The sequence below is a fragment of the Vicugna pacos genome, chromosome 9, assembly GCF_048564905.1.
Source record: "Vicugna pacos chromosome 9, VicPac4, whole genome shotgun sequence".
Taxonomy (NCBI): Eukaryota; Metazoa; Chordata; class Mammalia; order Artiodactyla; family Camelidae; genus Vicugna; species Vicugna pacos.
Window position 1 is genome coordinate 16,071,000 of NC_132995.1, and position 22,639 is coordinate 16,093,638.

The 22,639-nt window shown below is 43.4% G+C and overlaps 1 protein-coding gene and 1 pseudogene across 1 annotated transcript; both read left to right on the top strand.

The window, feature by feature from the left end:
- The first annotated feature begins 476 nt into the window (after positions 1 to 476).
- LOC140685436 (uncharacterized) lies at positions 477 to 21,784 on the top strand. Its single transcript, XM_072967241.1, has 3 exons — positions 477 to 492; positions 2,785 to 3,003; positions 20,030 to 21,784. Exons 1-3 carry the CDS (start codon positions 490 to 492, stop codon positions 20,939 to 20,941), a joined length of 1,134 nt encoding a protein of 377 aa, XP_072823342.1. The 5' UTR covers positions 477 to 489; the 3' UTR covers positions 20,942 to 21,784.
- On the top strand, positions 6,694 to 9,916 carry LOC140698101 (tetratricopeptide repeat protein 1 pseudogene; annotated as a pseudogene).
- Positions 21,785 to 22,639: the final 855 nt, after the last annotated feature.

Below are 22,639 nucleotides of genomic sequence, written 5' to 3' on the forward strand. Positions count from 1 at the left end.
TACATAGGCGATTCTTAATAGCAGCATCATTAATTCGTAGTTTCTATTTGAAAAATTATTCCCCTTTACTCCTTCACTCAATGTTTGTTCCACTACCTTCTTGGCACCCTCACCTTCTCTCCTTTATGTCTACTATATATCCATTTTGTCTACCATATTTTATAAACTACTTAATGTAGTAATTTTTTTTCATTTTTCTTGCCTATCTTTCTGAAATAGAATGTAAGTACTACGAAGGCAGGTGTCTTTGTGTCTCTTTTTTTGTCTCCCATACACTGATGAAAGTGCCCCCCCAAAATCCATTGTTTGCTCACTGATTATTTGTCAGAGCAGTGAATAAACATGACAACCCACCCCTCTTTCCTGTTCATTTTCACCATTCTGGGAAATCTTTCTAAATATCCTCTCTACCACTTTCTTCTAGTGGATCTTGCCTCAATGTTTCAAGAATTAAAATAAGAAATACATTTTGAAGAGAAATCCTCAGATATGGTAAAATTTCCAGCAGAGCGCATGCTATTACTTCTCATACTCTTACTTCTTAGACTTCAGTTTCTTCTGCTCAAAGTTCCTTAAAATGTTAATTTTTTTCACTTGTCACAGTATGCTTTCCCAAGGGTATTTCTACCACTATCTTTGAAACTGTATACAAGCCCCTGTGTCTCTGTCCTTTGAAGGAAAGGGCTTTTGCTTTAGTCTCTCAGGCCTCCCCTGAGTCTCAAAAGGCTGGCTCGAGAGTTAATGATTTGGAAATGTGAAGATGTAGAAACAAAGAATACTTGTAGGGCTGGGAAGCTGGTAACAATTTAGACTATAAACTAGCCACAAAGCATAGTCACCAAACACCCAGTTCCTTGAAAGATATAGACAAAGATTTGACACATATTCCTAAGCTGTTTTTACAGGATAGTAGACCCCACTAGATGAAAACTACTGACTGCAAGCATGCAGATCCCAGACTGGTTGAAACCAGAAAATCGGTGATGTTTGAAACTACCTTGATGCCAAGCAATCCAAGAATTGTGCAAGAGCTGATCATGTGCCCTGCAGCCACCTCCCTCACACTGCCTTTAAAAACCCCTCTCTGAAAGCCACTGGGGAGTGCAGGTCTTTGAGCATGAGCTGCCCATTCTCCTTGCTTGACACCCTGCAATAAATGCTATACTGTTCTTCACCACAACCCAGTGTTAGCAGATTGACTTTACTGCACGAGGGCCAGTAGACCCAAGTTTGGCTCAGTAATATCTTTGAATAAATACTTAGTCACTATTAATGAATTTCAGAAATTAATTTACAAGTGTATTTCAGCAATATTCTCACTCTCCATGCACATACTACTGTTTATGCAAATACAGGTGAAGTGATAATCACTTCCTAATAAGGCGTTGAGACCCTAAAGTCACAAATACTTGTTTCAGGTTTCAGAGGCCCCTTTGGTACACTTGCAAGGGTTGTGACAGCTTCTTTCCTGGAAGGAAATGATATTTTGTAAGTAGCTTTCCTTTCAAGATATTTTCCAGATTCCTAAAAGAAATTGAATACGTTTTAGGATATGGATTAAGAAAGAGGACCTGGGTAAAATAATGTTGCTGGCAAGGTTGGACACATCACTGGTAACACCAACAGGACAGACGTTTTCTGAGGCAACCAGAGGCAGAGCACTATCCATGTTCACTGGCTTCAGGGCCACTGAAAAACTCCCCTCCCCTTCATCTTTCTATCCCTGCTGGAGTCTTTTCTCTCTTATCTCTAATAAAACATACTGAAATTTACAAAACTGCCAAATAAAAATTGTCACTTGCCATCTGCCTCTGCAACGATTAGTCACTAGCCACTGCAGCCATGCTGCAGCCACTGCATTCATTCAACACACACTGAAAGGAGTTCAGGGGAGAGATCAGGAATGGGGCACTCTGTGCTCTGGGGAAAACTGGCAGAACAGGCCTTCAGATAGATAGATTTAGGAGAAGACTTTATGAGCCCACATTCTTGCATCTTCTCATATCTAGAAAAGCACTATAATCACTTACAGAGACACCTGTTCCTCATGACTAGCAGCAACCTCCAGGTGACGAGCAGCAAGCTTCTGCAAAAATGTGCTTCAGTGTATGTATTCCTCTTCACCACAAGCGCATACATACTGACCTGACCTCACTGCCCCGACCTCACCTCTTTGGACCAGTTCCTCTGAGCTATCTGAGACTCTGCCTTCTGGGCTATGTCATAGCCCTCATGTTGTCCCAAGTAAAACTTAACTCACAACTCTCACGTTTTGCTTCCCTGCCAGCACCACCCCCACCCCCACCGCCCCAGTGGACAAAACGAACTCCAAAGCTTCAATCTCTGTGTATTTGAGGAGTAGCTAGATATCATATATTTCCTCTCAGGTACAAAGACATCCTTTGTGTCTAAAACATAGTACAGTATGGTGTGTGCATTAGGTTTGTAACCTTTGGGCGCATCTGAAATCCTGCCTCTTTAAAGTTATCCGGGATGGGTGGCAGATAAACCTAGCTGCTTCCCCTTTAAGATGAGGGGTCCCCACCCCCTTCCTAAGAACTTCCGGTCACCTTTTCCCAGCGCCCCACGTGGGGTCGGGGGGGGGGTCCCTCTTTCAGGAGATTGGCCCGGCTTGGCCGCTTGCAGGAGAAAAACTACATTACCCAGAATTCTGTGCCGAGAGAGAAGCGGTGAGAATTGGCCCAATGCGACCATAAAGGGCCGTTTCCTACGTGGTTGGCTGGGTCTTCGGGCGCCCCGAACTGGTTCGTTCTTTTCAAACAGGTGGTTTGGTGCACAGGAGCTTTCCAGCAAGCTACCTTTCAAAACTTTTCAGGGAAACACTGTAAGGAGACAGAAGCCACCTCTGCGCCCTGCAGGACCTTGGGGAGGCGGGGAAGGTTCACGGGAGCGCACGGGACCGTCTCTGTCGCCGCCTCTCTTGGCCCGGCTCCGCACAGGGAATTCGAGAACACGGCCCTGGCCCTTATGGAACCGACGCTGGTAAGTGGAGGGTGCCCCAGATCCTACCCGCTCGGACCACTACCTTCATTGTCTGGGTCCCCGATGTAGGAGACGGTGGTATCCGGGGAGTCTTCATTTTGCCCTCGCTGCCGTTGGGTCTGGGGACTTTGGCATGGGGTCATTCACGGCCCATGAAGTCTAAGATGGGGTTTACATGGAGAGAGCCTCATTTCTGGCAGTAACCGGTTTGCGGCATGAAAGGGGGAAATGTAACTTCTCAGAATCTCCAGTACGGTCCATCCGTGGACCTTCCCGCAGTCGGCTGAGCGGAACGTGGGCTGCCGAGTGTGGAAACTGTGTGGATTCTAGCTTTCACCCATCCCAGGGCTGTGACCTTGCCTGAGTACCATCGCTAAGCTTGGCCTCCATTTCCTTGGGTGTAAAATAGAAATGTTTACAATTGTTCCCTCTTGGTGTAGGTAAATGGGAAGGGTACTTGCGTGATGTGCTTCTGTCCCCCAGCACTGCCCAGGCAGCAGCATTTTTGTGTTTTGTTGCTAGGGAGGTGCGTTTCTAGGCCGTGATCTTAGGGGCTCACCCCCAAGAAGAATCTGACACTTGGGCCTTTCTGAGCTCTAACCTCTACACAGCTGATGCGTAGAGTGGGAAGTGGGATAAACCTGCGGGAAGAGGTGGGTGGGAATAGCGTGTTTGGAATTGCTGCTCCTCCGCTAGGGCACAGAAGATCACGTCAGGCCAAAAGCCAAGGAGGCCTCTGAATTCCTCTTTCGCGCTTGTCATCTGATGCTTGCAAGCGGAGTTGACTTACCACTGACAGTAGTGAATCAGTCTTTCTGCTTAAGACACTTATATCTGAAAAGCAAATCCGTTACATATTCAGTAATGCTGGTGTGCAAGAGTGTTGTCTTTTGACATAAACACACAACAGGCCTCTAGCATGGCACTGTGTTTACTTTTGTCATAGCCCTCATCATTGTCCGGACTTGTATTTGTTCATTTGTCCTCCACGTGGTTACCTTTCTCACTTCATTTCAGGCTTCCTCCTGTGTCCCCTCCTTGGAGAGGCCTTCCCCACTCACTCCAAGTAAAGTTATCCTCATCTCTGACACCCTCACTCTGTTTTCTTGTCTCTAGAATCCTCAGCGGCCATTCAAGATAGTAATTCTGCATTCCTTCTTGGGGACCTTTCCCCAACCCCTTAGAGCATGGCTCCTGTTCTCCACTTTATCCTCAGACCTAGAACAGTACAGGGCCTGTAACTGGTGCTCCCTAAGTCATTAATGAGTGAATGACTCTGCCCACCAGGGATTCCCATCACTCTTAAATACAACCATACCTTCCACCAAGGCCTGCAGGGCCCTGCTAGATCCACCTCTGTCCCTCCCTTTCTGTTCTCTCTTGCTCCTCCTTGCTCACTGCTCTCCAGTTTAGCTGTCTTGAACATTCCAAGCTTTTTCCCACTTCCCAGCCTTTGCCCTTGCAGTTTCCTCAGCCTGGGAAACTGTCCCCACATCTCTGCAGGGCTGCCTTTTCACTTCCCGGCTCTGCACCAGTGTCACCTCGCAGAAGGGTCTTTCCTTGCCCTTGTTAGTAGCTAGATAAAGTATCCACACCTGCCTGTCTTTTGACATCTTTGTGCACAAAATCTAGTAGTTACAGAGGCAGAGATGAGGGATTCATTCCCACCCACCCAGGGTTTTCTGGGAGCAAAGAGGAAAAATAACCACTATGACAGCTGGCCTTCACGTAGCACTTGATCTGTGTCGAGGTGTTTCCCCACCTCCTCAGAGTTAGGTTCTATTATTATCCCTGGCTTAAGGAAGAAGAACTTGAGGCCTGCCGAAGGTCACACAGCTCCTAAGTAGCCAAAAGTCAACACCCTGTACACGGACAACCAGAGCCTGCATTCTCGGCCATCCTTCCACCCACAGTGGACTGAGGAGGCCTAGAGGTGACATGTAATATGAACATTGCAAGACAGGCAAGTGTCCCTTTGGCACATGGACTTGGGAACGAGGGGGCGATAGCAGATGTCCTGGAGTATGTACACAGGCGGGAGAACCTCCAAGATGAGTCTCCAGAGGGTAAGATGGTGTGGTCTTGTACAGATGATCATGTTCTGCCTCTCTTCCTGGGACACGTGACTCTAAGTGACTTGCCAGAACTGCCTGAGCCTCAGGTCACTGACTGCACCCTAGAGATGATGACGGTCTTTACATCATAGCTGAGGGAGAATTAATAAAAGTAGGGGAAACAGGCCAAGCGCTTACATGCGCCAAGCATTCCAGTGTTTGCTTCATGAACATTTTCTCTTTAGTTCACACAACCTCCTAGTGCAATGGGAACTGTTACTGTATTGATGAGGAAATCAGAAGTTGGAGAAGTAAGCTGCCTTCCCCCAGGTTGTAAGGCAGGCAGCTGTCGTTTTCAGTAGGCTTTATTCAAAGTCAGATTCTAGCTCCAGAGCTGGGGCTGGATTGTAGTTGCTGGGATACGCATGTGACCCCTTAGCATGGTGCAGGCAGTCGGTGAGGACCAGCAAGGCTCAGCTGCTGAGTAGTATTATGGTCACTGTCATCTGTTCCCTATTCCTCTTCACCCCAGAGTGCTTGCTGTCCCTGCCTCTCAGGCCTCATGGCCTTGGAATTGTCTTATGTCTTTCCGGAATGATTTCAGCATAGAGGGCCTTCTGCTCTGATACAGTCATATTCTTGCCCAAAGTCACTGTCTCCTCTTGGCGCCTAAGCTCCTAGGAAGTGATACTGGCCTTGGGGCTTCATGGTCCTTTACCAACAACTGAACATCAGTATCTAATCACATCTCACTGGCCCAGGGCCAACAAAGCTACCTCTATTTGACTTTCCAGGCATCGATGACCTTCAAGGATGTGGCAGTGACCTTTAACCAAGATGAGTGGGGGCAGCTGGACACTGCCCAGAGGACCCTGTACTGGGAGGTGTTGCTGGAGACCTGTGGGCTCCTGGCTTCTCTGGGTAAGGCCTCACTGCTCCTTCTGTGGGGACCTCCAGCCTCCTTCATCCTTGCCTTTGTTCAAAAGGCTTCCAAGGACACTCTCCCTCTTCCTTGCAGTCCTGATGAGTGTTCATTTCACTTCCTGCTGCCTAGTCTTCTGTGTCTGCCACAAGGAATTTGTGGCAGGAAACCAATTGCCCCTCAAAACAGCTCAGATGCCAAAGGACTAAGATTTGTTGGAGGAAATATAGGTGTCTTTTAATATTTGAGGGCAGGATGTGCAGGCAGGCACCATGAGAGACTAAAGTCAGGAAATGGAAGAAATCCTGATTAGATACTGGCCTTGGTGTCTTCTGTTCTTTCTGTCTCTTCTTGGGTCTCTCTGTGCCATTCTCGGCTTTTTCTGCCACAGGGAGTTCATGGCCAGAAGTGGCCACACCATCCTTGATTTTAGAAGCCCCTCAGTTCCTTTTTTCTATTTATCTCTGTACTTTTTTTCATATCTCTCTCTTTCTCTTCACCTGGCTGTCTCCACATGGGTGTCCTAGTGGCAGGAAACAGCCACTGGAGCCCACTCTTCTTTTTACCTCTAACCCCAGTGCTCAGCACAGGCTGGCCCTAGTTTGTCCCTTCTCCAGATTCCCACATGACTGAAGCTGAGTGGCCAAGTTTGTTTGGTTCGCAGCCTAGTTAGCAAAACCTGTGGGTAATGGGATGTTCAGAAAGTGAGTGAACCATACAGGACACTAGTTCACATCTCTGTGAGGCCTACTGGCTATCGAAAAACAGAATCTCATTTAAAAGGCTTCCTTGGGTCTCAGCCGTTACGAAGCTCCATGAGAGGAGCTGTGGAGCTTTTCAGCTTCGCCTCCGTCACTGATTGAGCATGGAGGAGAAGTCAGAAAACTGTAGGGTTCCAGAGGATCTGTTTAATGGTTTGAAAATTACAGATCCCCAGGAAGCGGAGGGTGCTAGTCCGCCAGTTTCTAATGCCAAAGATCACCATTCCCAGAGCAAACTGCTCCAGGTTGTTGAGACCCATCCCCAGGAGGACCAGGTAAAAGAGGAGAGCTTTTATGACCCCAGTGCCTCATTTGAGAAGGAGAAACCAAGAGTGGATGAGGTTGAAAACAAACCTGAAAATGATGGGAATTCCTTTGAACTAGATGAAGAATATCCAATAGAACTGGAAAGAAACATGCCCGATGAAGAGAAAAAGAAAAGGAGAGAAGAGAGCACTAGACTAAAGGAGGAGGGAAATGAGCAGTTTAAGAAAGGAGGTTATGTGGAAGCTGAAAGTTCTTACAGGCGAACCCTTCAGATGTGTCTGTCCTGCTTCCAGAAAGACGGGTCTATTTTGTTTTCAAACAGAGCTGCTTCAAGGATGAAACGGGACAAGAAAGAGATGGCCATCAGTGACTGCAGCAGAGCAATTCATTTAAGCCCCAGCTATATCAGGACAGTACTGCGGAGAGCGGAGTTGTATGAGAAAACCGACAAGCTGTATGAAGCCCTGGAAGACTGTAAATCCATATTAGAAAAAAGGTCCATCAGTACATCAAGCAAGGGAAGCTTGCATGAGATTACCTAAGCAAACTGAAGAACATAATGAAAGACTAAAGGAAGAGATGTTGGGTAAACCAAAAGACCTTGGGAACTTGCTTCTCTGGCCTTTCAGACTCTCCACAGAAAATTTCCAGATCAGACAGGATTCCTCTACTGGCTCCTACTCCATCAATTTTGTTCAAAATCCAAATAACAGATAAAAAAGATAATAGCTTTTAAAGCTGGCTTGGAAATTGTGTGCTGCTTGCTGTTAGTGAGGGGAATGGCCCTGCCAATGTTTACCTTTTAAAAGCATCATCTCAAAGACAGGCTATCCTGTCTTTGTGCTCCTTTCTGCCTCTTGTTTTATGATCAGGGCTAAATGCACTTCATGTTGTGATGAGTCTAATTTGATCTCCATTTTAAGGTAGTGTCTGTGCAGCTGTTGCCCTGGTTCTGGCTGTCCTTTATTTCGTCCGGGAGAAAGCCTGCTTGTTGAGGCTCACCTCCCCAAGCTCCTCAAAAACAAACCCAGCCATAGTCTCCCGAGCCAAGCAAACCTGCTGGCCAGAGGCTGCCCAGCCACAACTGGTGGGGTTCCCACCTCTCCCTGATCACACATGCCGCCCAGGCCCCCAGGTGTGGGCTCCAGCATCTCGTGATTTCCTCTGTGGTAATAAACACTTTCTGTGATGGTCAGGAACAAAAAAAGAAAATGTAAAAGGCTTCTTTGGCCCCGTATGCGTACATGCTCATCCCATGTGTTCTTAGGTGGGCCCTGATTCTCGGTACAGGAGATGATTTTAGAGGGTGCACAAGCTTGACAAGAGGCACTGATGGACAGTCAGGGAAGGCCATTCCTTTTTGTCTTTGCTTTCCTGCTTGCTGCTTGCTTCGGGAGAGATTCTCTGTTTTGTGCTGAGTCTTTAATGCCCCTTTGATTATTGGTAAGTTCCCTCTTCAACAGAGGGGACAGCCTTAGACTCACAGCCCTGAGCAGGCAGCGTGAATTCACTGAGACTTAACAGTACTATTTTGGTTTTCTTGTAACTTGGCATCTGTGGCAAATGAGAAACTGGCCTTTCAGTTTCTCAAATTGACAGAAGATTCCCTTTTTGAAGACATATATTAAAGTTAAATGAAAAGTGGGTCAGTGTAAAGAAAAGCAGTTATTACCGATGGTTGTAATTAATGTTCCATGAGCCCTGGTGCATCTGGGTCCCGTGACTGCATCTGAACAGGTTTGGGGGTCCTCTAGGACTGAGGTCAAGGGAGATGGATCAGCCTAGACAGCCAGCCATTAGGGCCCAATGATGACGTTCCTGGCTTTGGTTACCAGGTCACAGACCAGTTTGGACAAGAGCAGCCTCATCCTGAGGTCTCCTCTTCATCTAGGATTGAGACATTTCTTTTTGTCTTTGCTAAAACACACACATCTTATTTCTTTCTCCACAAACCAGATCTGATCCACCCACTGAAGCACAGGCAGGAGCTATGGGTGGTGAAGAGAAGCCTCTCCCAAAGTGTCTGTCCAGGTGGGTGGCCAAGTGCTAGGCAGTGGGGTTCATGGCCGCCTGAGCTGTGAGAGGACCACGGCTCCTGGAATTCCATGGGAAGCTGCTTGTTGTCACCTCGTTGGGTGCTTAGGTCAGTGTAAAGTTCTTTGTCTTGAAGTCCCTCCGTCCTCCCACCTCAGTACCTCCTTGACTGTCAACTGGGGGAAGGACCTGTTTTATTATGTAAGAGTGAGGCTCTGGGACCCAACTGCTTGGTATTAAAACCTCACTTTGCCCAGTGACAATAGGGAAGTGCATCATTTTTGGGGGCCCCATTTAGCTAAGTTAGGCTGTTAACATTCACTGCCGTTAACAGATAATCTCCAAAATCGCACATGGAAAGTATTTTTCTCACTCATGGCATAGTCTACGTGGGTCACATGGGAGTTCGTATCACACAGGTTTTCAGAGACCCAGGTGTCTTCTGTCTGGCTTTCTGGTTACCTTGGCATCATTCCACTGGCAGAGGGGAAACAGGAGAGGAAGGAGAGAAATCACACCCAATTGCGCACACAGACTTCCCCTCACATTCTTTTGACAAGGACTCAGCAGTTGGCTGTCCCTCTTTGACCCAGCTGGGAACTGAGGTTTAGCTGTATGTCCAAGGAGAAGAGCAGATGGGTTTCGTCCACATCAACCCAGTCTGCTCCACTCAGCCTGCTCTTGAAAATGGAAGTAATAATAAATTATAACTCATTAAACTGTTTGAAGATGTGATCATTAAATGCATGAAAGTACTTAGCACCACATCTGAGTTATAGTTAGGAGCTCAAAAATAAAGTCAGCTATTAGGATCTTTCTAATGTCAGTCACAATGCATAGTCTCACACATCCTCCTGGACTCAAGAAAAAAAGAACTCCTGATACTACATTTGCCTGTATATACTTTGCATCTCACCCTTTTCCATCCCTTCATCCATCCTCCCATTTCTCAGACAAAAGCAGTCCCTACTTGCATAGTTTTCCTGGCCCTCCTTTACTGTAAAACCTCAAAGGCGTCATTTGGCTCTGTCTGGCCCACGTCTGGGCCACTGAGAACTGTTGGAGTCACCAGGTGTGCTGTTGGTGCCACTGCAGCATCACAGTCTTGCCCCTCTCCTGCTTTCCTGCGCTGCTCAGTCAGCCAATAAGGATCTCTAGCCCCTTCCTCAGCCCAATGGAGTCTCTTCCAAATATTTACCTTTCCATGACATTCCACATGTTCCGTCAGGTTCTTCATGCCTAAGGGGGAAATTATGATCTTGCCCACTCCTCCATCCACAGTTTCAGTGGATAGCCCTGTTACTCAAGACACTCGAGAAAGTGGGAAATTGTGCTTGGCCTCCATCTAACCCAATATCCACCCATCGTCATCTGGCTTATTTTATGTTTTTCACATCTGGTGAATCCATGACCACCACCACCTCCGTGAGCTCCACCATGAACATCCTGGTCTAAACTCTCATCATCATTTGCCAGTGTGATGCCCGGACACTGCTAACTGGTCAGTGTACATCTGCTCTGTGTTCCTGGTGAGATCTGTCTCCTGTACCAGCTCCCCGATCCACACAACCATTGATCCAAACACTCACCACTCCCTGAGGCACTGATATCTCAGCATACAACCTATCTCTTGTCCTTTCTTGCTCCTCTACCTTACGGACCATCTCTACCTGTCTCATACCTGTAGCTTCCCTTCCCAACTTTATGAAGAGGTCTTGCCCCCTGCCATGGCCACTACCTGCACCAGAGACTAAATCACACCTTCCCCTGCAATCTCAGAGGCTTCTCATGCTTCCTCCTAGAAAGGAAATGGGTATTTAGATTAGCTTTGACTGTTCTTGAATTGACATAAATGGAACCCCACAGTTTATTGTCATGTGTGTCTTTTTTTTTTAATTGCGTTATAGTCAGTTTACAATGTTGTGTCAGTTTCTTGCGTACCTGTCTGTCTTCTTTTGATCTTTATCCCGAGAGTGTCCTCCTGGTGGTTGCATGTAATTCAACTCCGTTCTTTGTCAGTACTCGGCAGTATCTCATTCTAAGTATGTTCATTCTCCCGTGACTGCCATTTTTAGTTTTTTTCCTATATCTGATATCATGAATGTTCTTGTTCATCTTACTTGTGGATATGCACGTAAGTACTCACTTCTGTTGGGAATATGCACTAGAGTGGAATGACTGGGTCTTAGGGTAGGTATAGTTTAGCTTGAACAGAAACTGCCAGACGGTATTGCAGGGCTGCACCCATTCACGCTCCCACCAGCCATGTGTGAGGGTGCCCGTTGCTGCACATTCTCATCAGCACTTGGCGTCTCCCTGTTTCCTTTTTGAGGCCCAGTAGTGAGATGGCTCAGGACCACAGCACTGAAACCCTTCTTGACGAGGTTGCGGGTCTTATCCTAACTGCCGAATGTGACAACAGTAATAACGATGATGGATGATGGCCCAGGATTTACTGACCATTCACACTGTGCCAGGCACTGTGCTGAGTACTTTACAGGTATTGTCTTGTTAACCCTCGTGGCAGCCAGTGAATTAGAAACTGGGAGTCTCCCAGTGTGTCAGATCAGGAAATTGAGATTTAGGCAGTGAATAACTGTCGAGATGACTGCTTGGTAGAGGCAGGATTTGAACCAAAGTGACAGTCTTCACCCCCACACTATACTGGTTTCTGATGCACCAAAAATCTGTTCTACTTTATTGCACTTGAGCTTTGGTATTTAGTCCCATTGGCCCCTTTTCCACTTCTGACTGGATTGTTCTCTGCCTCTTACTCTGATCGCCCCCTCATTATTGGCTTTCCCGCATGTCGCGGCCCTCTCTTGTTTTTAGGGTAGTTAGTCTCCCAGAATGATCCACCTCTGCTTAGTTCTGCAGCTGCAACTCCTGCATGTTGTGTCCCATATCCAAGCCACAATGGAGACAGGATTGTTAACAAGTATTCGTTGTTTTTGCATTGCAAGCACCACATTAAGCACTGTGTGTGCACTGCTTCAGGCCATCCTCACAGTGATCTTTGAGAGAATCTATTTGTGCTCTGATTTTTAGGTGAGGGAGCAGAAGCTTGTGGAAACTGAATGGCTTGTTGAAGAGCATAAAACTAGCAAGTGCTGTGGCTGGGATTTGAGCCTGGGCTGATTCTCCCCTGGTACCATGATATCAAACACTATACTCTGTTGGCTCCTAACATTTATAATTGACTGCAGGTGTGTAGGTTTATACTAATCATAAACCTTGGTTTATGACATACTCTCATCATTTGTCAATGTACTGTCATGTTTAATTTGTTTTTGAACTCTTTCCAGTCATTTATTTCCTCTTAAAAGTGCTATAGTGAACACCATCAGCCAATGCAAGAACAGAATTACCAACTAATATGCTACCTCAGTCCATAAATTTCTTCCTTTTCCCATCTTCTCCCTTCCCCACAGAGATAGTCACCTTATTGAACTTGCTTTCATAATTCCATTACTTTATATGTGGGAGTGTTTCGTGTTATAAATTGAATTTCTCTAGTAGATGTCGTGCATTTCAGATTTTCTGTTTCTTGTGTTGGATTTTTTTTAATGTCTTTCAAGCATTCTTTCACCTAGTTGTCTTTCACCTAGTTGTCAATTCATGGCTTGGTTTAATGATTACCTGTTTGTAAGCATACTTAAACAGTATATTGCGTAGTTTGCTGTTTTTAACTATCATCAGTTTTCTAACTTACCATAGACGGTATCACAGTTGATTGCTATGGTTTGAACATGTTCCTCAAAAGTCGTATGTTGAAATCCTTACCTCCAGAGATGGTAGCATTAGAAGGTGGGGCCTTTACTCGGTGCAAAAGTATGAGGGTGGAGCCCTCATGAATGGGATCAGTATCTTATCAAATAGGGTCCAGGGAGCTCCCTCATGCCTTCCACCATGTGCGGACACAAAGAAGGCACTGGCTGTGAGCCAAAAAGAAGGCCATCAATGGAGTGTGACCCTGCTGGCACCTTGATTCCAGCCCCCAGAACTGTGAGAAACAAATTTCTTTTGTTAGTAAGCTCCCCAGGCTGTGGTATGTTGTTACCGCAGCCCAGATGGACCAAGACGTTAATGTAGTCTTTGGATACGTGCTTTTTAAAAATTCAGCGTTAAATTACTAAGAATTACCATGTGTGAGCTGTAGTTTTTCTCCTTCTCAAAATATTCATTACATCAGTATATCACAATCTACTTATCCATTTTGTTTCCCTTTTTTTTTTTTATGTGGTCCCCCCCATGGTGCTGTGAAGATTCTGATGTATGTGTCATCGTGCACACGTGCAGGAGTTTTAGTTGTAATTTCTTCCCCTTCCCTTAACAGAGGTACTGGGGATTGAACCCAGGACCTTGTGTTCACCAAGCATGTGCTCTTCCACTGAGCTACACTCCCTACCCCACTAGTTGTAATTCTTTTTATGAGTGGAATGACTGGATGATTGGAAACAACTTTGTTGCCTAGTGTTTTCTAACATGGCTTTATCAGTTTGTTAAGTTCACCAGCAATGAATGGAAGATTGCACAGACCACATCCTGTCCCACAGCTGACGCTGTTGGGCTCTGTTTTTGCCAGCTGAATGGGTACAAACTGGTCTTTGTTTGCATTTACCTCATTACTACCAAGGTTGAAATCCTCATTAAATGTTTTTTGGCCAGTGTGTTATCTTCTGTGAAAGCTTATGATCTTTTGCCTGTTTTTCAATTAAGGTTTTGCACTGGAAGTGTTTTAGATTTTTAAGAATTTTTTTCTACATTCCTTATGTTAATGTTCTGTTAACTATATATGTTGCGAGTGTATTCTAGTTTTTACTGTGTCTTTTGTCTTTTGTTTACCTGTCTTTCATTGAACTTCTCATGAATACTTTTTGACAATTTACACAGTAATTTCATTCAGCTGTTCAGATTTGGTGTTATCATCATCTAATACAGTGCTTGCATCATATTTCCTCCTGTTTATATTGCTTGAGAGGAATCATGATTGATAAAAGAGAGTTTTACCCTAATCACAAGTTCCCTTTATAATGGCAGTAAGAGAATTGTTTTCTTTATTAGAATATTTTTATGTGTAATTGTGATACCCTACGTAACAACTTACTGTATAGCTTACAAACGAACCTTCAAAAGTTCATTTTTAAGTGAACTTTTTATTTTAGAATCATTCAAGGGTTACAGAAAAGCTCTATAAATGCTACAGTTTCCATATACTCTCCCTTCACCTGTTGCTCCTTGTGTTAATATCTTACATAGTCATGTTACGTATGTCAAGTTTCATTTATTACACACTTTATTTGGATGTCACCAGTCTTCCACCATCTGTCTCCAGTCCGGGATGATTTATTGTGTTTGGTTGTTATGTCCCCTTAGTCTCTTTTGGCCTGTGACTGTTTCTCAGTCTCGCCTTATTTTTCATGACATTGGCAATTCTGAAGACTGTTAGTCAGGCATCTTGTAGAAGGCTATATTCAATGAGTTTCTCTGAGGCTTTACGCGTGTTTAGACTGGGGTTCTGAGTTTTGAGAAGACTACCACAGAGGTGAAGTGGCCTCCTCATCACCTCGTGTGAGGGATACATAATATCCACATGACATCACTGGCAGTGGTGACCTTAATCACTTGATTTAGGTAGTGCCTGCCAGGTTTCTTCACTGTAAAGTTATTATTTTTCCTTTTCTGTACTCTTTCTTGAAAGTGAATGCCTAAGTCCAGCCCATACTATGGGCGGCGGGGGGAGGTACTGCCCACTACATGCAGTATGTACACTGTATCTACTGTATAGCTGCAACTGTGTTATATTATTTGGGATCCTCTATTAAGAATTGTCCTTTCTCCCACATTTATTTATCCAGTTGATTATGTATCAGTGTGGGCCCATGTATATTTGTTTTATACTTGGGTTATAATTCACTGTTATGCTTATGTCTTTTGCTGTGTAAATTACTTCAGGCTTGGACATCGGGAGTTCTTTCAGGTTGGCTCCTGTATCCCTTTGACATATTCCTGTTCTTTAGTTTTTGAGGATTTTCTTACTTTCTGGAAGTGTGAGAGGCTTCTGGTTTCTCTTTTTCCCTGTCCCTGCCACAGAATGAGCTCTCTCTCCAAGGATCTCTGCTCCCCTTGATAAGTATCAAATAATAGTACAGTTAGTCCATTGTATCCACGGGTTCTCCATCCATGGATTTCAACCAACCAGGGATTGAAAATATTCAGGAAAAAACATTCCAGAAAGTTCCAAAAAGCAAAACTTGGATTTGCAACATGCCAGCACCTGTTTACACAGCACTTACATTGTATTAGGTATTACAGGTAATCTAGAGATGATTGAAAGTACACAGAAGGATGTGCATGGGTTATATGCAGGTACTGTGCCAGTTTATATAAGAGGGTAGAGCATCTGCAGATTTTGGTCTGGAACCAACCCCCTGCACATACTGAAGGATGACTGTGTTTGGAAACCAAGGTCTAGGCACTGGGTGGTTTTGTTGCTGCATCATTGTTTCTAGAACCTCTCAGAACAGAGCTAAGAAATATAGGTATGTATAACTTACTTCTCAACTTTAAGCTGGTACAGCATGGTTCCCTCTAGCCTTCCCTCCTTGCTTATTTGTAAGTTCTTTCTCTGACCATGACAAAACTGGTTCCATTATCTACCATTTATTGACTTATTTTTCAACTCAATTATACAAGTAGTTTCCCAGGAAAACAAATTTACCAAGTAGAGTACGTTTATTTTATGTATAGTTACTTTTTGTCATTATCCTGGCATTGTGCAGGTAGAGCACCATTTGCAGCACTCCTGAGGTCAGCTTGCGTTCCCTCCCCACTCAGTTAGGTTATGCTGTGTGTTTTTAATTCACTTAGGTTCATTAGACACAGTCTGCATTACATCCTGAGATCGATCCCCTGACATCCTGTTTTGGTGTTTTGTTTTTTTTATTTTTAATGTGCACACTTAAATGCTCACATACTGTTTGTACAGTTCTATGAGTTTTGACAAACGCATAGAGGCATGTTCTCACCACCCCAGTATAACGGTTCCATTACCAGTTCTCCTTTGTGTCCCCTTCATAGTCAGCCACTCTCCTCTTCCCCATTCACTGACAACCCCTGATCTGCTTCTGTCTCCATAGCTTTGCTCTTTCCAGGATGTCGCATGAATGGAATCTATAACCTTTTGAGTCTGGCTTTTTTCACTCGCAAAATGCATTTAATGTTTATCCATGTCACTGGGTGAATCTACAGCTCATTCTTTTTCATTACTGAGTATTACCACAGTGGACGGATCCACCAGGTTGTGTAGCCATTCAGTCTTGGCTGCTTCTGGTGCTTGGCTATTAAGAACAAACCTGCCATAGCAGTTCGCATACAGGTTTTTGTGTGAACGTGAGATTTCAGTTCATTTGGGAAGACAGTTAGGAATGAGATTGATGAGCTACATGACATTTCTTTAACTTTTTAGAGAGCTGTCAAATGCATGCTAGGGTGGCTGGACCATTTTGCATTCCTACGAGCAGTGAGTGAGAGTTCCTCATGGTTCTGGTTCTTCACCAGCTTTGGTACTGTCGGTTTTTTTCTTTTGAATTTTCGTCTTTTCTAATATGTGTAGAAGTAATTCACTGTAGTTCTGACTTTTGTGCCTCCAGTGACAAGAGATGTTGAGCATCTTTTCATATGTTCATTTTCCATCTGTATGTCTTCTTTTGTGGAATGTTTTCAGATCTTTTGCTCATTTTGTTACTATTTTCTTGTATTTAAGGGTACTTTATTCTAGATAAGAATCCTTTATTACGTGTGATTTGTGAATATTTTACCTCCATCTGTAGCTTGTCTCTTCATCTCTTAACAGTGTCTTTCATAGAGCAAATATTTTTAATTTTTATTAAGTTCAATTTCTTGTTATTTTTTGTCTTTTAACAGTTGTGCTTTTGTTATCTAAATATTCACTGCTGAACACTGGGTCTCACAGATTTTCTCTCATGTGTTTTTCTAGAAGTTTTACGTTTTTATGTTTTATATTTAGGTCTATGACTTGTTTTAGTTATTTTTCCTATGAAGTGTGAGGTATGTGTCCAGGTGTGCCTTTTTTTGATCCCTTATGACCACCCAGAGCTATTTGTTGGATTGACTGTGCATCTTTCAAAAAGGAGTTTACTGCATTTGTAACTCTTTCTGGGCTCTCTATTCTACTCCACTGTTCTGTGAGTCTCTATACTTTTATCAGCACAGTTTTGACTACTTTAACTTCATAGTATGTTTTATTATCTTTTTTAATTAAAGCATAGTTGATTTACAATATTAGTTTTATGTGTACAACATAGTGATTCAGTATTTTATAGACTGTATTCCAAAAAATGGCTCTGTTCTCTTGTGCTGTACGTCCCATCCTTGTTGCTGATCTGTTTTATACATAGCAGTTTAGGTCTCTTGCCCCTCCTCCTTTCCACCTCTCCACTGGTAACCACTAGTTTTGTTCTCTATGAGTCTGTTTCTGTTTTGTTTTATATATATATTTGTTTGTTTTATTTTTTAGATTCCACGTAAGTGATCACGTGCAGTATTTGTCCTTGTCTAACTTAGACTTTCACTTAGCATAATTAGGTTTTAAATTGGGTAAGGTATTTTCTCTTTGTTCTTTTTCTGAATTATTTTGTCAATTCTACTCCCTTTTGCCTTTTCATATAAATTTTGTAACTGCCTTTTGAATATATTTAAAAAGAACTTGATTTAAAAACTTGATGAAATTTTGATTAGATTGTATAGAATCAAAAGATTAGAGAGAGTTGACAGTTTAACAGTATTGAGTCTTCCAAACCATGATCATGAAATACCTTTCCATTTATTTAAATCTGCTCTGATTTTTTTAATCAATGTTTTATAATTCTCAGCATACAGATTCTGCACATATTATTGGATATTCATTCTATTCTGTAGGGGGTTTTTTTCCCACTCTACCTTTTTTGTTGCTATATAGTTGATGTACAATATTATATATGTTTCAGGTGTACAGTATAGTGATTCACCATTTTTAAAGATTATACTTCACTTATAGTTCTTATAAAATATTGACCATATTTCCTGTGCTGTACAATATATTTTTATAGCTTTGTATTTTATACATAATAACTTGTACCTATTAACCCCCTTATCCCCTCCTTGCCTTTCCCTACTTCTCTCTCCCCACTGGTAGCCACTAGTTTGTTCTCTATATCTGTGAGTCTCTTTTCTTTTTTGTTACATTCAATAGTTTGTTTTATTTTTAAGATTCCACATGTAAGTGATATCATACAGTAATTGTCTTTCTTTTACTTATTTCACTTAACATAATACCCTCCAAATCAATCTATGTTGTTTTAAGTGGCAAAATTTCATTCTTTTAAATGGTTGAGTAGTATTCCATTGTATATATATTTTCCACACCTTTATCCATTCAACTCTTGGCTATTATAAATAATGCTGCTGTGAACATTGGGTGCATGTATCTTTTCAGATTAGTGTTTTTATTTTCTTTGGCTATATACCCAAGAGTGGAATTGCTGGACCATATGGTTCTATTTTTAGTTTTTGAGGAACCTTCACACTATTTTCCACCGTGGCTGCACCAGTTTACATTCCCACCAACGATGTACAAAGGTTCCCTTTTCTCCACATCCTTGCCAACAAATTTTGTAGATTTTTGAGTTTTGTTTTTTTTTTTAATCATGAATGGAGGCTGAATTTTATAGGGTCAGTTACATTGACTTATTTTTAAATGTTGAACCAGCCTTTCATTCCTGCATTGACTCTCTCTTCTTTATGATATGTTATCTTTCTTATGTTGGATTCAGTTAGAAATATATTGTTCAGTATATTTGTGTCTATAATCTTAAGAGATACTAGTCTGTAGTTTTTGTAATATGTTTTTGTCGTTAGTATTAAGGTAATGATGACCTCATAAAATGAGATGGACAGTGTTCCATCTTTTTCTGTTTTCTAGAGGAAACTGTACAAAATTGATATTTGGTATTTGGTATTATTTCATCCTTAGGTGTATCATAGGATTTAGTGGTTAATTGTCTAGCCCCATATTTATATTCTCTGAAAAACCCTGTTGTGAATTTATCTTAGAGCTTATTGAATTTATAGATCCATTGACAAAGGATGTACTCCTTTATATTGTTAATCTTTCCATTTACATACATATGCTGTGTGTATTTATTTTATACATAACTTTATAATTTATTATAAATATTTACAATTTTCATTATCCAGATTGCATGTACCTGTTTTGTGTCTTTTTACCTGGCTGTTCCCTGGCACAGCAGACTCACTACATCCACTCAGACTGTGCTCACTTCTGCCTTGTAAACCTTGTCTGGTGGGTGGCAGTGACTGTTCTCACTGACATCTGACTCAGACCCCTGGGAATCTGCTTGCCCTCTGCCTCCATATCTCCAACATCTTCTCATGCCCTGAAGTTCTCTAGGCATCCAGGTTTCACTCAGAATTTATTTTGTACATTCTGTCTCCTTTGCCTGCAGCATCCCTCTGACTTCTCTGTCAGGCAGTTTCTAACTCTGTTAGGAAACAACTCGTGGCACACCTCCTGGGAGACCTCTTGTGATCTCTTTCATTCTCTCATCTGGACAGAACTGGTGCACCTTACCTGTGCTCTCTTAGCATTGTGATGAGATGTTCTCTTGGGGCCAACATGCTACAGGTAATGCCATCATTATTCTGTCCACCCTCCTCAACTATAAGGAGGACCCTTTCACCGGACCCTCACTCTTCCTCACCAAGCCCTCCTGAGTTTCCCTTTTTAAATGTCAAGAGTCCAAGGAGCAGAAAAGAATGAAATTGTAGAACCTGGATTTCAGATTGTCAAAACATAACAGGCTCAGAGGCATTATTTTCATCTTCATTTTCCTTCTAAAGTGGTGATTTTGTTTCTTCTCTGTTGGCATCATTAATAGGTTATTGGTATATATTGAATTCTTTTCCAGGAGCGAGAGAAAAATGAGTCTAGAGAGTCAGCCACTTGTCACCTGCTCTTGTCTGAGGGACCCTCACTTCAGGTATGGCCGAGACAGGGAGCTTCAAGGGACTCCAGGATTGGAGAAACCAAAACTCAACAAGGGCCATCAGAAATGCAGGAAGGAATCTTAAGGCCTGGGATAGATCCCCACAAGACTAGCCCTGGGAAGATGAGCCCTAATTGTGATGAGTTGGGAACAGATGACAGTCTGCACTCTGGAGTCTTACAGGAGCAAATCCCTCCTGTAGCTGTCCTCCATGAAAGTGACCCACACAGACTAGTTAAAGCCCCCAGGAATCATGCACAGAAGAACCATCATGGGTATAGTGAATGCAGGAATACCAGGAGTCAGGATCTTGCACAGCATGACTGTGTTCATGCTGAAGTGAAGCCTTACGAGTGCATACAGTGTAGGAAGGCCTTCGGCTGTACCTCAGACCTCATGCAGCACCAGCAGATTCACACTGGAGGAAAACCTTTTGAGTGCAAAGAATGTGGAAAAGCCTTCAAACATACAAAGCACCAGTGGGTTCACACTGCAGAGAGGCCCTATAAGTGCAGTAAATGTGGAAAGGCCTTCATCCCACAGTCTACTTTTATTAAGCATCGTATGACCCACACTGGAGTAAAACCCTTTGTATGCAAAGACTGTGGGGAAGCCTTTTGCTACAGGTTTAATTTGAGTCAACACGTGAAGATTCACACTGGAGGGAAGCCCTATGAGTGCAGTGAATGTGGGAAAGCTTTTTCTCGCAAGTCACACCTCACGGAGCACCGGCGGATTCACACTGGAGGGAAGCCCTATGAATGCAGTAAATGTGGATGGTCTTTCTCCTACCACCCAGGTTTTGTCCAACATAGTTGGATCCACACTGGCTAGAAACTCTTTAAGTGCAAAGAATGTGGGAAAACTTTTTGCTCCAAGTTTAATTTGAGTCAACACATGAGGATTCACATTCGAGGCAAGCCCTGTGAATGCAATAAATATGGAAAGGCCTTCGACCAACACTCACCTTATATTCATCAATATGACCCAAAGTAGAGAGAAAACACTTGAATGCAAAGTCTGTGGGAAAGCCTTTTGCTACAACTCTAATCTAAATTAACAAATGAATATTCACACTGGAGAGAAGCTCTATGAGTGCATCAAGTGTGAGAAAGCTTTCATACACCTCATAAAACACCAGCAGATTCCCATGAGATAAGCCAGTAAATGTGGAATGGCCTTTACCTAACACTCATCTTTCATTCATCACTATAGGATCCTTACTGTAGGAAACTATTATTTATACGACTTCATGAAATACCAAAATGGCCCTCCCTTGCTCTCCTGTTCCCCATGGGTAAATTTTCTCATTCACCTCTCTCCCCCACCTCCATGGCCTACTCTTGCCACAGCTGCTGGCTCCTGACAGAGTGTTTCCTGCTCAGTGTAGTGCTCTGAGCCCTGTCTCTGGAGCCATAACACCTGGTGTCAGATCCCAACTCTGCTGGCTAGAAGCTGTACTGACCTGTGCAAGTTACTAAATCTTTCTCTGCCTCAGTTTCCTCATTGGTAAAATAGGTACTTTAAAAATAAAGTATTTACTTCACAGGGCTGTTGTGAGAGTAAATGGTTTAATGTATGACAAAACTGAGAACAGAATCCGTTGCTCCAAGCGTGTGTGGGTTGGCAGTTAAGATCCCTGCTGCTGTTGCTACTTGAAATTGATTTACCACCATTATTATCACCATCACCTATGTCACTGCCTGGATTTAAGACTTTGGAGCAATTCTGTGATGCTTTGTGGTTAAACAGCATAGATACCAGAGATGGCCAGACACAGATTCCCAACTTGGATCAGCTCCTTACCATTTCCTTCCATTTCAGCAAATCAGACTGTTTCCTTGACATTCTTTATCTTCACTTTAAAATGGTGCCTTTCAAGGAACTGCATGAATCATTTCATGTTATTTTACTTCAAATGTAGACTTTGCTCAGTTTAAGACTTACACACAGTGACACCAGCAAGACAGTGGAATAGGAGATGCTCTCACAGATACTCCAGTTTGACAGTGATCTGTGCACAAAAATAACCTTCTTGAAAGCTCTAGTATCCAGGTGAGAGATTACAGTAGTCAGATGAAGCATATAAATGAGAAAAGGTGCATTGAAGGATGTAGGATTAACAGTTTCAGTTACATGCATCACCTCTTCCTCAAACCCATGTAGATAAGTGCTGAGAGAAGTTCCCTCCACTCAGGAGCTCTCTTGTGGGGAAGAGTGATGTAAGTTTTTTACTTTGTCACAGGTCCAGGGTCCTGACCCACTATCCTGGTAGCCATCACCCAAAGACACAGGCTTTGACCTTCTCTAGTGGACCCTGGAGCCAAGGCACCCCCCTCAGATTCAGGTTCTAGGCCTGTCTGGGTTCTAGGCTGGACCCTGTAGACCCAGCCTCCAGGCCCATCACTGCAGATGTGGGTTCCAGACCAGCCCCTGCAGACCCAAGCTTCAGGCCTACCTCAGGAGTCCCTAGTGCCAGTTCACCCCGTCAATTCCAGGTTCCAGGCCCACCTCTGTGGGCCCATGCTCCAG

Excerpts from the sequence above, each read along its gene's own strand:
- LOC140685436 (XM_072967241.1), top strand. Across the intron at positions 3,004-20,029 it reads CCCTTATGGAACCGACGCTG|GAGCGAGAGAAAAATGAGTC; the intron begins GTAAGTGGAGGG and ends ATTCTTTTCCAG.